The sequence below is a fragment of the Lonchura striata genome, chromosome 6 (assembly GCF_050655825.1).
Source record: "Lonchura striata isolate lonStrDom1 chromosome 6, ASM5065582v1, whole genome shotgun sequence".
Taxonomy (NCBI): domain Eukaryota; kingdom Metazoa; phylum Chordata; class Aves; order Passeriformes; family Estrildidae; genus Lonchura; species Lonchura striata.
This window is the reverse complement of record NC_140708.1, coordinates 14,272,471-14,290,211: the sequence shown is the minus strand read 5'-3', so window position 1 is coordinate 14,290,211 and position 17,741 is coordinate 14,272,471. Positions and strand designations below refer to the sequence as shown.

At 42.3% G+C, this 17,741-nt stretch overlaps 1 protein-coding gene across 6 annotated transcripts in view; it reads left to right on the top strand.

Moving 5' to 3' along the window:
- WAPL (WAPL cohesin release factor) overlaps nt 1–17,741 on the top strand; it is a 136,116-nt gene that overhangs the window by 64,420 nt on the left and 53,955 nt on the right. For 2 of the 6 annotated variants that reach the window (XM_085583269.1, XM_021536197.3), the window contains exons 1-2: nt 7,462–7,740; nt 10,802–11,325. In XM_085583269.1, the coding sequence (XP_085439395.1) occupies nt 10,824–11,325 (502 nt within the window). In that variant the 5' untranslated portion in view covers nt 7,462–7,740; nt 10,802–10,823. Of the gene's footprint in view, nt 1–6,874; nt 6,940–7,461; nt 7,741–8,014; nt 8,424–10,801; nt 11,326–11,364; nt 17,558–17,741 lie in introns of those variants that run through there. The other 4 variants (XM_021536199.3, XM_021536196.4, XM_021536198.4 and 1 more) reach the window with 4 other exon arrangements.

Genomic DNA, 17,741 nt, shown 5'->3' with positions numbered 1-17,741 from the left:
GATCAATGACCTTTCAACTGTTTTTTCCTGCCTTAGCTACTGATAACTGTTGGTGGATAATTCAATGATTTGAGATTCTGATTTGTTTTCCCTCTGCAGCATAACTGAATGGTCCAAGCTGATAATGACCAAAACCTTCTATTTTATACAAAGATGAAACCCCTTAGCAGTGCCTGTATGATTACCCAGCCCTTGCCCAATCTTGCATTTAGCAGTGGGGAGAAAATGGAACATTAAGCCAAAAGACCTAAACAATTTTTTCCTCCCTTTTTGGGGACTCATGTTTAAAATTAGAGTCTGGAAACTGATTGGGACAGGAAGCACCTGTCAGCCACAAAAGAGCTCTCTGCAAGAGTGAGAAAGCATTTAAGGAACAACATTTCTTACACTTTATATTAGAAAATGCAGCACTGTGCTGATGAAGGCTTAGAATTGAGCTGAAGTAGAGCATGGAATTATTTTTTCCTTTTGAATGAACTGTAGCTCTTGTCTGTTGTGTGTTTGCTTGACAGCTGATCAGCAAAGGTATTTTGATTGAGATGAGCTTTCAAGTATGCTTAAGTATCTACCATCTGAAAGGCATAAAAACCACTAAGTAGACACTGGCATGCTGTTCAAGCCACTTGGTATAATCACTAAAAGATAAAAGGAATTATGTTTTGTTTTCCCTAAGCCATGATACAAGGCTTATTCTCTATAAAATCCACTGGGGAGACATTTTGATTTAGTCAAAGCATCTTAGTTTGAGCCTAAACTCTTGCATCAGTAATTCCTTCAATTTCTCAATTTCTTTCAAATGTTCACCAAAAAAAAAAAAAAAAAAAAAAAAAAAAACAACCAAAAAAACAACCAAACCAAAAAACTGTGCCACACAATAAACATTTATCTCTGAATTTCAAGGTCACAAATCCAGCAGAGAAGTCTAGCATAAGGAGGCTGCCTGCAGGCCAATGTATTATTAGAATAATAATGTGGTTTTGGACAGAAAATGCACTGCTTGCTCTGTTGCCCTTACATGTGGCTGATCCAGTAATGAGTCATTTCCATGACACGTCTAAAGAACCAGGCAATGTACAGATGTTTCCAGCCTTTTGTTATCACTACTTTTCTGAGTGTACTCTGCCACCACTCACTAACAGGCCCTCTATACCATGTTGTGGTGTGATCTTCACTCATTTCATGGGACATGCATTGTATGCAGGGAACCTTAAGTGTGAACAGGTTTGCAAAACTGGCATAGTGTAAGGCCCTGGGCATACCAGGGTCTTGTGCAACAGATATTGCAACTTTCTTCACAGTGCTGCATTGTAGTCTGAGTAAAGGTGAAAGTAATTTATTGGGGGCTATGTTCTGGCAGGATGCTAATGAAGTTGCTAACTTCTTTTGTTGCCTCCTACATTCCCATGAGGAAATCTTCATTTTATCAGCTTAATTTGCTAGCTAGTACATGAATTCTGTCATGATGTTCAGGGACACGTCCATCCAGACCTCATTAGTTACATGAGCTTTAATTCTCTGTGGATTTTCTTCTTCAGTTGTAGTTGATGTTGCCATCCTTTATAGCATTGCTCACAATCCTCAATGGCCACACATCCTGGTTCCAGTGCACCAACAAATTTGTTAATCTGATATTGCTGGGCTTTACTGGTTTGCAACTACTATAGAAGTGCTTAGTTACTGGCCTCTTTCTAAAAAGTAGAAGCAAGTACTTGGGAAATAGAAAGGGAAAACAAAACTGTTGTAAATTAAAACTCAAAAGGTAATCTTACAGTTTACAGCATCTGCATGGGACAGCCACATGCAAATCCAACAATCAAAACTAATGAGGACAAAGGAAGATAAAGTGTTGGTCACATAGCTGCCCTTTTTAAAAGATGAAGAAAGCAAAGCAGCAAAATAAGCAACAGAAATGGCTTCTCCCCTATTACTGGAAGGTGAATAGAATAGGACACTGACTTTTGCACCAATGAGCTTGTTATAAGAACCAATTTTTTGATGGTTTCCCATGTTTTTCTTTCCCCAACAAGCACTATGTGGACACAGTTTGGTAGCTTTCCTTAAGGGCTGTTTCTATAAAAACAGAATTTCAATAATAATGTGAAATAGAGAGATCTCAAAAGGAAGAAAAGAAAAAAAAATCAGGAAGAAGGAAAGATTGGTATTCAGTCTGGTGGTCCTATAGGGCTGTGAGAGATCTCAGGTATCTGAGAGAGACAGCACCCTTTTATTCCTTATACAACAATGGGAACTTATTTTGTTCAAAAAATGGACGAAGCTAGACTTTCCTTGTGGGTTTTAAAGTGAGGCTGCATCCTTACTGCAAATGCCTTTGTCTTGGTTTTATTTCTCCTGAAACATGTTGGCACATTGTAAAATTTTCAGTGGGAAACAGCACAGGTGGTTACTTTCTCCACAGAGCTTGCAGGGAATATACTGCATAGCAGAATAAAGTTCTGACCTTGATGATTATAACAAGGTGAAAACTACTTTGTGCTTTCCCACTAGCGTTCCACCACAGGTTTTTCCAGTAGACTTACAGGCTGATCACCTAGGGAAAAAAGCTGCACAGAAAACCACTGAGAATTTAGCCGTAGGTGAATGACTACTGTTGGTTCATCGAGTAAAACGAGTCTTTCCAGAGGTTCTGACATTGCAGGGGTGATGCTGCCTCTCACATGATTGCAACAGATGGGTGTGCAGGCCAGAGAGAAGGTGGAGTAGCACAACTTTTTGTCTGGGCCTGATCCAGTAATGTTCATGATCCAGGGACCTTTTATTTTTTAAATCATGGATAACTGGCCCTTTGCTGCACTGATGTATTCCTTTAGTCTGTCCAGCAGTATTTGTTTTAACCTTTCAGTTACTAAACTTAATGCCTTGGCATGACCTCCACTATGAGAAGGCAGCTACTGAAAATGATGATCCAAAGCTATATAAAGATCCCCTGTTTGAGTGTCTTTCAGTCCTTCTTCTCAGGGTTCAGTGTCAGAAATTAGCAGTACAATATCCATTGGAAATAGCTCACTAAGAAAAGCCATATTCTTGACAGAAAGTATACTTTGCTGTACTCTGGGTTGCAGATCTCTCCTCTTTCCCTGCCCCTGTACTTTCTACTTTATGGTTTGCATGGCAAGGTTTTGGTAGCCGGAGTGGCTTCTGTGAGAAGCTGCCAGATGTCTGCCAGATCCCTTGTGTCTGATTCAGCCAATGCCAGTTGGCTCAAAGATGGACCCAGCACTGGCCAAGGCCACACCCAACAGTGATGGTGGTGGCACCTCTGGGATAACAGATATAAGAAAGGGAAGAAGAAAACTGCCCAACTGCAGCTGGAGCGAGGAATATGTGAGAGGGGGGAGGAGATACAGAAAACTGGGAGCAAAGAGCCTGGGAAGAGGGAGGATGTAGGGAAGGTGTTTCAAGATTTTAGTTTTATTTATTTTCTTGACCCATGAGCCTTTTGTTTTATTTTCTTTCCCCTAGCTAGCTGAGGAGGGCAGTGACAGAGGGACTTTGGTGGACACCTGGGATCCAGCTTGGGTCAACCCATCATGCCTGACCAGTGAAGCTCTCAGTACAACCCTGCCCTTCTTGCCCAGTCCTGTGCTGCTGCTGGGGCTGGTGCTGCTGCCCTTCCTCCAGCATGCTACTGGTGATACTAAAGTCTTAGTCACTATTTTAGGAGAACTAAAATATGGTAATTAGTTACTTCATGTGTCTTTTTACCCTCTCTCACCTTTGCTGTGCAAATAGCAAGGGGGAAATTCTCACCCCAGTGAATCAAAATGGCAAGGGCCTGTGTGCTCTCACCCATGTGTGCCTGTGACATTTGAAGGACAGCAACAGGAGCACGGTGACTTTTGGCAAAGAAAAAGCAAAAAGCACCAAAATGTTTACCATTGTAAATGGTGCTAACTGGGACATGAAAGCACTGCAGCAGCTGTGAGTGCAGCAGAACATCCTCCTCACCCCCATCCCTTCCCACCTGGGCAAGAGGCAAGGAAGGAAGCACTGCAGGAAGCTGAGAACTTGAAAGGCAAATGGTGACTAGGCTGAAAGGCAGAGGAGTGGACTGAGAGGCTTTCAGCTGTGATAGGAGCATTTTAGGCATGAGGAGCATGGGGAGAGCTGGCCTATGAGCTACTGTTTGCTTCTTGGGTAGTGCTTCACAGAGAAACAGGGCGATGGATTGTGAGCTTATTCCCTTTCTGTGGGAAAAGGACTGGAGCAAGGGTGTATTATGGTGTTACTTCATGTACTTGATATAAAGGATACCTACTGCTATGGTGCCTTTAAAACCTGTAGCCTCAATCATGCTGCTGTTACTGTCAAATGCTATGTTCTTTCCATGAGGCAGCACTGAGAAACCTTCCTGACAGCTTTCTGGGAGGATGTAAATTCTCTTCATCTTCCCCAAGAGTATCTGCTGCACAGGAAACCTTCTGTTTTCCTACTGCATTGCCTCCCTTTTATTTTGGAAGATACTGAAACAGTTTTAAATGTTTTAATATTTTTGAAAGGCTCTGTACTAGGCTGTAGCTCATTTGGAAAATTCTGTATTGTTTGCCCTGCACAGGTCCTGGCACAGAACCTCAAGAAGAGAACTGAGAGGGGTCCAGAGTGTATTAAGATCTGATGTATCCAAATAACTGTTCTGTCCCTCTTATGTGTTCCTTCCTACTATGTTTTTATCTCTTTTATATCCACCTTTGATGCATTTGAGCTGTGTTTTTCAGGACTTTCTGACTTTATTATAAGCAGCAAAGATGATAGTTTCTTCTGGGAGGTTAGGGGGGCAGGCAGTAATGGGAAGCTGTAGGATTCACTTTGGTTTTCCCAGAAAATTTTTAAGGTAGAAAACGTACAGTTTGAAAGTGGCTGCATATCTCCCACTGCTGTTATAATGAAGACAAATGCCAGTCTGAAGTGCTTCATAGGCTGTTTTTTTTTGTGTGTGTGAAAGGATTTATGTGGTTGGTGTTTTGTTCTGGGGTGGGTTTTTTTGGGGTTTTTTTGGGGGTTTTTTTGGTGGTTTTTTTTTGTGTGTGTGTGTATGAATGGAGATGGCAACTATCAGTAATATAATTTCACAAAAAGCATAAAATGCCTGTTAAATTCCACTCTCTGAGAATGAAACATAGCTACTGCCAAATGCAGGTGGGATTTGGCTTTTATTTGCTCTGCCATGGTACTTGCATATTTGAGGTGAGCCAGATGCAAATGGAAATAGCAAAGTGTAACGTGTTAACTGCTAAGATTATTAAGATACAGGGTGTCAAAATTTTCAAAGTACCTTAAGTATGTTGGGGCAGTAAAACTGGCACATCTCTGCTGTTCTTGAACACAACGAGGTTTGTTTTTCCCATCATCATCCTACCAAAACGCTTCACTTACAGGCTTCTGCTGGTACCCAGGATAGGATAGGCAGCACATAAATAAGTTTAATTTATCCTCTGTTAGTCAGGGGTAATTCCCTCATGACCATGAATCTGCAGTGGTTTGGATTATTCGGCGAGGTTTTTACAAAGACTGGAAATACAGCTAGAAATATGAAGCTAGCCCAGGGGTATAAGGTGTGTAAGAACCTTCAAATACATCTAATTACTATCTGGAAAACTCTCTACATTACTGTATAAGTGACTTAGGTAGTCCAGGCTTTACATTGGAAATAGATCTAATTTAATTTTAACTCTTCCAGCTTCATATTAAAATAGAAACAATTTCCTAATAGTTTCTTGGTGTTGCTTCCTTACTCTTCACTTTTCTGGCCATATTCTTCACTTTTTCTGATTCTCAGGACAAACTCTTATGTTGTAAAGAACTTCTCAGAGCCTCAGTGTTTCAAGCTCTCACAGTTGTGTTTTCCTCTTTGTCTAACAGATCAGTCACCAAGTAAGACTATGCAAACTGAAACAGGTTTAACTATCCATTTTACTCTTGGAGTTTAAATGAGCTATTTAGTGGCTCTAATCAAGAATACTCTCAGGAGAAAAATCTTTTCACTTTTTGTAGTCAAATTATGGATTTTAAAGTCTGTACCATGTTTTCCACGGGCTCTTCAATAACTGAGTCAGGTGATGAGATAGAGGTGAGCTTGTAGGCCTTGTCTGAGACACAACACAAACCTCAAATGGAACTTATACTTCTCATTGCAAGGCCCCGTTTGTTTTATCTCCACTTTCTCCAACACTGCCAGATGTATACTGAATTTAGAGAGCATGTTCACAGCATGTTTGTGCTTCAGAAGTAATGCCTGAAAGCTCCAACACATCAGTAGGGATGGGGCAAAGACCAGATTTACTCAAGAGGATCACGAAACAAAACCAGTCTTGCATCTTTTTATTGTGAGGCAGTGATTTTGCATTGGGTAAAGTAAATATAAAATTAAGAAAACACCTAGAGGTATTGAGACAACTCTAACATCTTCTGCGCAGTCAAATCAGCCTTTTAATTAGTTCTGCGTTTGGGACTTGTAAAGCCTCAAATAAAGGTTTGAGTATGAGCATGTGTTGTGAAACCATTTTAGACTCCAAAGTTGTAGAATTTCACTTGACTTTCCCAAGTTCCTCACTCCTTTGAAAAATTACTAAACTACATCTGCGTGATGTTGTTTAATGTTTTTCTTGTCATGCATCCTTACTATTCTATCCCACAGGGATGTTGTGAAATACTACCTACAGAATATGAAATGGTGGTTTTGGCGACTGTTGGATGTCCGTATGTATTTGCTGCATGATACAATCCTTGTGGAGCATTTTTGCTCTCCGCACAGTGCGTATCGTTAATTAACGCCTCAAAGGTGTGCATAAATCTGTGGGTGGCTGTAACAGCTTGTGGAAGTGGGAGCATGTGAGAGGCGCAGTTCGGCAGCCTGGGCGGCCCTTCCCGCAGAGCATGTTTCCTGCGCGGAGCGGATGTGCAGGCCGGCTCTGCGCGCCCAGCGTGAGTACCAGCCCAGGGAGCGCAGGGGCTCCGTGCCCCGCACGACGCACCGCAAACTTCTGTGGAGTGCACGCAGGGCCGCCTCAGCGCCTGCCGCCTTCCCGATCTCCCGGGCAGGGTTCTGCCCCTCGGCGGCTGCACACGGGCCGGGCCGCTCCGCACCCCTCGGCGTGCGCCGGGACACACCTGGGCCCGGGCGCCACCGGGGTGGGGCCGCTCGCGGCGGGCCCCGTTGGCCCCGCTTTCACAGCCTCCGCGCGGGCCCGGGCGGAGGCGGCCGCGGGGAAGCGCCGGCTCCCGCCGGGCCGAGCCACCCCGTTCGGTCCCGGCTCGGGCCGCCCCGCCGCGGGGACCCGCCCGCCGGCTCCGGGGGCCGGGCCCGGGCCCCTCGGGGCCCGCGCCGCGCCACAAACTACAACTCCCGCCGGGCCCCGCGCGGATGGGCGCATGCGCGGAGGCGGCGCGGGCGGCCGAGCGAGGCGCGCGGCGATTGGCCGCGGTGGCGGGGGGCGGGGCGCGCGCGGTGACGGCAGGAAGGAGCGGGGGCAAATGGCGGAGAGATGGTCCCGGGGCCCGTCCCGAGCGCGGCGATAATCCCGGCGCGGAGGAAGCGGCGCCGGAGGAGGCGGCGCCGGGGGCCCTGACGCCCGCGACACCCCGGGAGGGTCCCGCTGCCGGAGGGGCGGAGGCGTCCCGCGGGCTGAGCGCCTTTCGCAGGCGGCGCTTCGGCGGCCCGAACCCGCGGCCGGAGCCACATCGGCCGGGCCCGCGCCCGGCACCGCCGCCACCGCTGACGCCGAGGTGGGTGCGGGGTGAGGGGGCGGCGGGGGCCGAGCGGGCCGCGCACCCCGCGGGCTGGAGCCGCCGCCGGGCCCCCGGCGCTGTCCCGCCTGCAGGGGCGTGCGGGGCCGCCGCCCCCGGCCCGGCGCGAAGTTGCGGGGCGGGAATTGGCTCGGGCCGGCGCGGGGGGGTGCGGCTCCGCGGGCCGCGGCTGCCCCGGGCACTTGTGTAATGTGGGCCGGTGGGGCGGCGGGGCGGGCGAGGCGGCCGCGCGGGAGGGGAAATGACATCAGGGAGCGGCGGGGTGACCCGGTTCCGCTCGCACCCCCGCCCCCCCGCCGCAAGGGGAGGGAGGAAAAAAGAAACTGTCACCGTGGGATTTCATCAGCTCCTTCTGCCTCCATGCATTTAACCTATTTTTCTTTCCTTTGATTATGTAAGAGGAGCGGTGTAGAGAGGAGCGATGAGTAGGGGTGGCCGATGGGCTTCCTGGGGAATTACCGGGTTTTTTGTCCCCAGCTGGTCCGCCGAGTTAGCGCTGGGAAAGGAGAGAAAACTGTGGTTTTTGGGTTTTACGTGTCTTTACGTTGCTTGTATTGCTCCAAATGGTGCAGCACAATGCAGGCGAGGGAGGCAGGGAGCGGAAACAGAGAGATTACACCAAGTGTTTTATTTCCGTCTGAGAGAAAAATCAAGAGAAAATTGTGAGTAAAGAGAAAAATCCTGTTCTGTTGATGCTCTCGTGTAAGAAAGCACCTCTTTATGCTCTTAAATCTAAGATATGAGAGTATAGCATAGAGTATTTATATTTTCCTTATACTTTTAACCTGTGCACATTATATTGAGTATTAATTCGGGTTTTGGTGTTTTGATTTAAAACTTATGAGATGAACATAATTTTAAAATTTATAAATAAGAAAATGGAGTTTACTTTCTGAAAATTAACTCCTCTTGACTACAGGAATCTTCCCTTTGGAACTGCAAGCCCCAAGCTATAATTTAAATCTGTCATTAGTTTGCATAGGTTGGGAACATAGTATCAAAAATACTTGTCTGAGTGCTTCTTATAGTACTTATTATAACTAATACTTACTTGAGTCTTGAGGGTGTAGGGAAGGAAAATATGCTGGTGGTCAGTGAAATGCTATTTTCTTTCCTGTAAGTTGTTAGAAACTGAGATATTAGTAAATATTTTACTTCAGCTTCTACAGCTCAAAAACCTGGCTATTCTGGTGTAAAATATTTTGGTTGCTGTTACAAATATTTACAAGCATCAGCAAAATAAAACTGGTAATTTAGATTTTGTTTGCTGTTTGCTTTCTAAACTATGTGTAGATAGAAAACACAAAATTGGAGCTCCATGCAGAGGAGAAAGAAAAGGAGTTTGGCAGTGATATGTGTGTGGAAAAGAGGAGGTGGGATTCAAGAGCCCTGTCTCCTAGGAACAGCCAGGAGCCCTCTGAAGTGGCTTTTGCAGCAGAGTTCTGCTCAGCAGATGAGCACCTGCCTTTACCCTCCCTCAGCTGCACCACGGGGGAAAAGAGCCTTTCACAAAGTGGGTATTCCTGTAGCTCTTCTGCATTGCATCACCATCCACCTGGTAAACTTCTGAAGTTCAAATGTGATCATTTTAATGCACTTTAAATTTTCTCCATGGGTTTTCTCCCCGTGAATTGCTTGGTTCCAATGGTAAGTGAAGGTTGGTCTGGTCTAATAGAGGGAGACTATTATAGTGAGACAGTATTGCTAGAATGAAGTGATAGAGGGACATTTCTGGAAGGCAGTCTGGCAATTTTGGCAGAAGCAAGACTGCCACTTCAGGTTGAGAAGCTGTGAGTGCTGAGATGAAAACTAAAATAGGAATGATGGTATGTCACATATTCGGGGAGTAATAATAAAAACAGTTGTATTGAACAAATAGATCATTATAAGTCCAATAAAATTATTTTAACTGCCATTTTTCATATACTTTATATGAAGTTAGTTAACATTTCAAAAGTTAGATTTCTTTGATTCTGTACCTTAAATAACTGTCTTTTTTAGCAGACTTTTTTCTGGTATGGAGAGGTATTTCAGAGAGAAGGATGGAATTGATTAGATTCAGGCTGACTATAAAGAATTGCAATTTCCTATCCATGTTTGGGCCAAAAAGAGAGAAATAGTGGTTCACAAAGCAGATATGAGAGTTTGGGGTTTGTGTTGTCATTTGTCCAGCAGTTAGTGTTTGTTTTTGGGTAAAAATCTTTGAGTTAAACAAAATTAGAAAAAGAGCACATACAAGGAACTCTTAAATGTGTTCCTGTTTATTGTGTTACTTTTACACTTCTGTTCCTCTGAGCAGGCTGTGGAGCAGTTGTGCTTGTAAGAGCCAGTGAGCAGTACTGGTTTACATGGGCCTGCTGAAGGTGTCCTCCATGTTCTTAGAGGTGGATTGAGCAGTGTCTCTGTTCTGTCCCTTGATGAATCAGATTTACCTGTGGGGGATTGTTGTGCACCAGTCCTGACCACGTAATGTTACCAAGTAAAACAACTGTTACGTGAGTCTGAGTGTGAGAGATGAATGTGGGATGGAGTGGTCATCATTGTGATTAATTAGTACTTAAAATACATCTACAGCAATGTGAAATATTCTCTCAGTTTTTGTATTTAACTAGCAAGAGATTTTTTTTATGCCATGCTATGCTGTTGGACTCTAGGAGGGAGCTGTGTGTTCAGATGTGGTGAAAATACTGCTGAGTTGTTTCATGCTATTTTATGATAATGCCTTCTATACTTGAAAATATAAAATTAGAGAAAAGCAATACCATTCTTAGAAGATTTTCTTAACGACTCATTGTGCCATTGGTTTATAAATGTGCAAGCAACTGAATTTCTTTTTATTTTAGTGGGTGCTTAGTGCAGAACCTTTTGCCATAGTGACAGTCACATGTCAATGAGTGCATCTAGAAAGAAACACGTGATGGAGCTGTTGGTTGTGTGCAGTGTACATGCCTGGTGCTTGTATGCCCAGTAAAGGGTGGAAGTAACAATAATTTGTACTAGAAAAGTGATGAATTGATGTTTCTTCTTTCTTTCACAACAGAGAATATGAAACAGGAGCCAAAATGACATCCCGATTTGGAAAGACCTACAGCCGGAAAGGGGGAAATGGCAGTTCCAAGTTTGATGAAGTGTTTTCCAACAAACGGACCACCCTTAGTACAAAATGGGGAGAAACCACCTTCATGGCCAAATTAGGACAGAAGAGGCCCGGTGTCAAACCAGATATTTCTGAAGTTCCTAAGAAACCCAAAGTTGAAGATGAGGTAACAGAGGATCCATTTGGATTTGACAGTGATGAAGAATCTCTTCCTGTGTCTTCAAAGAATGTGTCACAGGCTAAAAGTTCCTCTCAGCTGGAACCTGGTGAAGCTGCTCAGTCTGAGGACTTCACTCCTCTACTTGAAGCAAACAGCAGAATTAATCAGCCAGACGGTGGAGAAAACGTTGCCTCCAGCAAGTGCATACCTTTTGACAATACTGTTCCTCTCTTGAAAGAAAAGAGCACAAGCAAAAGTGTGGAAGATGGAGAATGCAAGGGCAGCAGTGCTAAAGTTGTAACTGCAGGTGTGTTTGCTCAATTGTCCATATACTTCTGTTTTCCTCTGATTTTTGCTGATTGCCCTTTAAACTTTGTGTTCTCAAGGGATTGTTAAATATTCTGATAAAACTGAAGTATTCTGTGGTGTAGTTCTTAATTGTAAACAATTGTAGAGGATACTCTGTGTAACCAAAAGCACTAAGAAGCATTCTGCATTTTACACACTGCTCTGAGGTCTTTGGCACTGTAATCTGTGTGTCGGCAGATAGAGGTACAGTGCTTCAGCTTCAGTGCAGTATGGTACTCCACTTAGTCCAGTTATTCCATAAAATGGAATAATAACATTCCTGTTCTAAAATTGCTGAGTGCATTTGTGGTTTTTAAACACTTATTTTGAATAGTGATGAGTTAGTGGTAGTAGTATTTAGTGTGGGTATGTGTTCACAACCATGAAGGTGCAGATAAAGCTTAAGCCATGTTTTGTTTCATTATTTGGGTGGGAAAAGTAGTTTTCTGAACTTCAGCAGTACAAACATTTTCTGTTTGTAATTAGCACAGCTATATCAGTGTGTGCATAAAAAACTTCAGACCTGTGAGATTGCATTCTGTCAGGCTTCCTTTTAGAGGTGTTTTTGGGCTCTGGAGTGTTTGTAAGATAGCTTTAATGCTTTTCAGAGGGGCGTTCACAAGACTCATGGAGCTGAACACCACTGTAATTTTCTTCAAGTCGTTCTTGGAAAAAATTGGATATTACATCTCATGAGAGGTTTTTGTATAATGGGCTGATTAAACCACAGCTTCTATAATTGGGTAGACGATCACATTAGGTGAACCTAGATGGAGATGACACCTACTGACTTGCTCTGGGTTATCAAAATCAATTTTAATGAGAAGAACTTACATAACTTTAATTTCTGAAATATAGTAACCGAGGGATTAGAAATTTGAATGGACTTGTTCAGTTGTTAAAGCAGTAAGCAAGAATATACTAAATAGTAGAAGATAGTCACAGTTCAGTTATTTTTTGTATATATGTTAGGGATCTAAGTCAAGAAAACCCAGGAAATGCTGATTTGAGCTATAGTTTGACAGACACATTTGTAGGATGTGTAATTGTCTTTTGATCTTGCTCTTTATTTTTGCTGCTAAAATACTTCTTACTTTCATATGATTTTCAGCAGCTGCCTTTATGATTCATCCTCAGAATGGAAATAAAAATGATGGGATTTTAAAGTTTGAATATAGTTTTCACAAGAAATTGAGTTAGTTCATCCCCCAGTATTTCTAAGGGGAAGAAATAGTGAATTTACTTGGTGTTAATGAGAGATTGTAGTAGAACAGGTTTTACAGTGAAATGGTTTCCTTGTAGACAACCTCTGTCAGAACAGTATTTCTCAGGTTGGAAAAGAGAGAGATGTGGGGAGAAAATGTGATAGAGCTCTGAAAATTCATAGTGTGTGAAAGGCCAAGAGGAACAAACTTGAACAGTTTCATTGGTGCTTCCTGGTTCGAGTTCTGTGGAAAATAATAAAATACAATATTTAGCACAGAAAAACATTTAAATTGTAGAACTCCTTGCTAGACAATACTGTGTATGTCATAAATATACAGCTCTGAACAGAAGGAAGCTGATGAATCTGGGTGGATAAGTCCATCCAGTTTTTAAGTGTGGTGGTGGTCTGAATGCAGAGGGGGAGGTTACTTAAATAACAGTTTACTGAAGGAGTTCTGTTCTGCAAGATTTCCTGAAGAATTTATTACTGATTCTGGCAGTTCAGCCAGAAGTAGTGAAGGACAAGGTGTATCTTGGTCAGATGGTTCTGTTCTTTCAGAGTCTGTTGCATTCTGTTGACACCCGATCAAATGAAGATAGAAACCCTTCTCATATATTTCTTTAGAAATGAAATTTAGCTGTGAATGAATCTTTGCAGAGCATCCTAGGAGGGTCTTTGGTTTCCTCACCCTTATTTAAAAGCTACAATCTTGGTGGTAGTGTTTCTTTTTGTCAGTTAGTGTAAGTTAAACTTGGATGGCTTAAGCTGCAGTTATGCTTATGTGTGAACTGATCCAAAATAAATAAAAGTTGTCTCCGAGGACATTGCTCAGCACACTGAGCAATTAGAGATAGTGGTGTATAGTCAGCCAGTGTAAATGTAGGTACTTCAAAGGCTTCTTTGTTGTAGTGACTGTTCAGTAAGGTTTGATGGGGAGGCTCTTTCAAAACTACAGAGAGTTAGTTTGATTGATTTGGAGTAGGGTTCTGAAGGATGAAGGGACTTTGGAGGAGTGTAATAGTGTATGTACTTCAACTGTTTGCGTGTCCTTGCCCTCCCCATAATAATTTTTTCCTTCCTGGTGACTCTTGAACTCCACCAGGTTCAACCAGATTTGTCCAAAGGGTTTATGGATCCTTGAAACAGCAAGCTTGATGTGGCAAGGAAGGGGCGGGGGGCTGGGAGGAAAAGCAAACAGGTAAAAGAACATTAATATTCCCAGTGTAAGGAAGACTGCAATGTGAGCTCAGCATTAACCCACATACAGCACTGTGTCTCTAGTTGTGGGAAACTAGACTGTGTTGGTACTGATGTTGAAGAAAGTGCTTAATAATTGGTTTTAAAGTGCAGTTTGCTAGTCCTTGTCCTCATGTTGCCTAGAGAGTGCATGAGTAAAGGTCTCGGAACTCCCAGAGAACATGACCCATCATTGTGTCTTAATTCTTAATGTGGGTGAAGAAAATGGTACGAGTTAGACTGAGTTGAAAAATGTGACTTACCATGGCTATGCACAATCTGAGAAGTACAGTTAATTCTGCTCCATTTGTATTATCCTGCCTCAGTGGCCATTTCTTTGGGCATTAAAATGAAGGTGATGCTATGTCAGTTAATTTTAGCTAATGTTTGGTATTAAAAAGCACTTGATTTGGGGATTTGTTTTAGTAGTTGTGCAGCCATGTAACACAGTTGAGGATCTGTATATTAAAAATGGTAGAACTTGCTGGTTTTGTTTTTTTTTTTTTAAATAGCCTTCAGCTAGTGCTTGTAACAATCTCATTTTAAAGGCTTTGAGAAGCTCTTAATGTGGAAAGCTTCTCATAATCTTTCCCTAATGTTGCTTGATCAAGACTTAATACTGTCTGAAGAGTGTCTGTGAGTAATCCTGTACGTAGTAGGTAATTTGCAGATAGGGGTTTAGGTAAGTTTGAAACAATAAAGGACTGTTCAGTATTAATAGTTACTGTTAGGTCATCTTTGTGAAGGTAGGGAGAACTTGGTAGCTAAAAAGTAAGTTGTGTCATTAGAAAAATATCACACTGGTAATGCATATAAAGCAAAAATGCAGCTATTTAGAAAATTAGGTTTTTATGAAACAGTCTTACAGTAGGGTGAGGTGAAAACCTTCAGAACAATATATGGATTTTTGAAACAGTCTGGTGGGATTTATTTTCTTTTTAACTGTTAAACTTTTCTGTAAGTATAAACCCAAATAGTATTTCACACAAACTTTGGTATAAAAACATGGCCATGCAGAGCAGAGTTTGTTTGCTCTTTTAGAATATTTGTTAGCTTGTAGGATGAATTAATGTACCATTTTTCAGATAATAATTAATGTCAAAGTTTGATGAATTTTAGGAGTTGGTATGGCATTTCATAGTTATATTAGTGTATCAGTACGCTTTACTTTGAACAGCTAGTTTGCCTGCTCTGGGTATTTCAGTTTATGGAAATACTTCTGGCATTGTAGTGCGAGTTTGCATTTTGACTCTGGATGCTGTGATGATCTGCTGGCTTTTGCTTTTGTGCACACTGCTGAGCTCTAACTCAGGCCTTGGGAGGATCTGAAGCAAGGGGTTGATAGTCTCCATCAGAGAAAGCACTTGGGTTGAAAGATGTTTCTCATCTCTGCGTACTTCATGGTCTGGTTTACGGACTACAAGAGAATATTCCTTTTCTGCATTAATTCTAAGTGAAAAAAATTAGGCATTTAGAATTTAATTAGGCATTAAGTGGAGAAGTATTTTAATTGGATGTTGATTAAGTCTGGTTTGTTTTAGAGCCTATGAATTTATTTCTTCAAAATATGTTTTGCTTGCTCTGGACAAATAGAATGGCTTAAGATATCTTTCCAGACTACAGAACGGTGTAGGAATTGTGTCCTTTCTGCTGTGTCGTAATGTTACGTACAGATTTTGTGGTTGTTGTGTGGGCAGTGACCTTTGAGGAGGCTCTTTAAGAGTCAAAGAACAAATTATTTTTTCCCCCCTAACAGAGCAATAATGAAAACAGCTATTCCTCGTCTTGTCTTTTGTTCCTATGTACTGATATTCAAACAGGTTTTGCTCTGGCAGGAGTTTTGCTCTTGGTGCTGTAAGAGAGCATTTGTCTGTTGACTGCTGTTTGATTTTCTTTTTCTAGATAGTTCTTAATGTCCTCATTTTTCACATGGGGCCAGTGCAGCTAGCAAATCAAAATGGCAAGTGTGGTTCTTAAGAGCGTGTGCTTATGCAGTGCAGGAGCAAAGGGATATGGCTGTGCTGAGCTGTGTCTTGGCCCAGGATGCAGGATCTGGCTGTGGTTGGTTGTTGGAAAAGCACTGAGTGCAGAGAGTAAATTGCAGAAAATGGATGCCCTTGAAGAAGGAGATGATTTTAAGTCATCAAGTCTGTTCTTGACATCCTATCCTGGTAGTACCTTAGTGACTCTGTGCAAAGCCTCTGCATCCTGCTTATGTGGGTGGGGAGCCCTATCTTTAGAGTAAAGTTTCAACTTCCCGAGTGCAGCTTTGTTACATAATTGCATTGACCACCAGATTGGTCAGGGTATTCCTTTCAAATTGTTTTTAGACTTCTGTTTTGTGTTTGACACTGACATGGACATTGAACATAATAGTTAGGCCAGAGAAATATCTTACTTCCTCTGAGTTTTTGAGAGTAATATTTACTTTGTGAGAATTTGTTTAGCCATTTTCCATCCAAAAATGGAGCAGAGCTGGGGGAACCTGAATGAGGCCTGAACATTTGGCAGTCTTAGGAGACAGCTGGCAGCAGCCGTGATTAAAAAGAACTGCAGCTGTGCTCTGGTTGGGTCAAAGCATTAAGAAACTGATAGCAGAGGAGGGGAAATATCTGCCAGAAAATATATGTGCCCAGAGAATTTCAGTGTTTTGAGGTTTGTTTGGATGGTAGTTATGATGGGTATGTGGATAGCTGGGGTTTATCCACAGGTCCTCTCTTCTTTAGTTGCTTTTTGGTAAGTTTTGAAGATAGCTCCTTTCCCCTTACACACAGAATTTTGTTGCTGTATCAGTAGCCCGTGTTGAAACTGGTGTATTGTTCTCTTTTTTTCCTCTGCTACTTCTCTAGTGGTGGCTTGTTGGTTTTTTACTGTGGTGTTTTTCAAAAGTCTGAAATGGTTGAAATTCTGTTTAAGTCTCAGTGTTTATACTTCTTTGCTAAAATGGCAATACAGAAAAATACCCCAAGGGTTTAGGAAAGAATCTGATTTCTGCAGCATATTTTTGATAATGACAGGGCAGTTCATACTGTGTATGTTCATGTACAGACTACATGGAACTTTCTTCCCTTAATCTGTGTTTCCGCTTTCCTATACAACAGTAAATTTTACAATCCATACTTTTAAAATAACTTTTTCTACATGGCCTTGTACAATTAACAGTTTTTAAAAGATGATACTTTTAACTGCTTCTTAGTTTTCATAGTTAAAAAGTGGAAATAACTTTGCATTGAAAACAGTTGGTCAGTGCTTGTGGAAGAAAAAAAAAAAAAACTTGTAAAAGTGCATAACTCTCAAGTGGGCCAAAGCATGCAGGCAAGCAGAAACCAGTTGGTAAGGAAGCTATTTCAGACTCAAACTGCTGTGGTCTTACTAATTTGGATGAAAATGTTCTTAAATTATAAATTTAGTTCATCTTTTCATTTAAGAAACTGCTGCTGTATTTATTGAAAATTTTCAACATATTCATGAGTACTGTCTCAATTCAGACTGACTTAACCTAAGTGTACATTTGCTTTGACAATTGTTTATGTTGCTGTGTTATAGTATGCTTTAATTTGTTCCCTTAGCAGCTCACCCTAGAAACGTTGGTGAAAACAGGCATTTCTGGTGTGTGTGACCCTCATGTTGCCCATGACACTTTGTAGTTGTTTATTTCTGGCTTTCTCTTGCTGCTCTGAGCAACAGATGCCCTTCTCAGTTTGGAGTGAGGAGGAATGTGTCTCTTTCATTGGACTTTCCAGGAGAGGTGAGCACATGTCAGGCTCTGACAACTCTTGTACATCTCTTGAAAGATGAGAGAGAGCAGAATATCTAGTGATTGCTAGCCAAAGAGCTACAAGAAGAGAGGGGAAGACAGTTAAGTTGTTACTTCAAAAGCCATCTTGCCATACCTTTAAAAATATTGCCTGAGATAAAGGCGAGGGATTAGT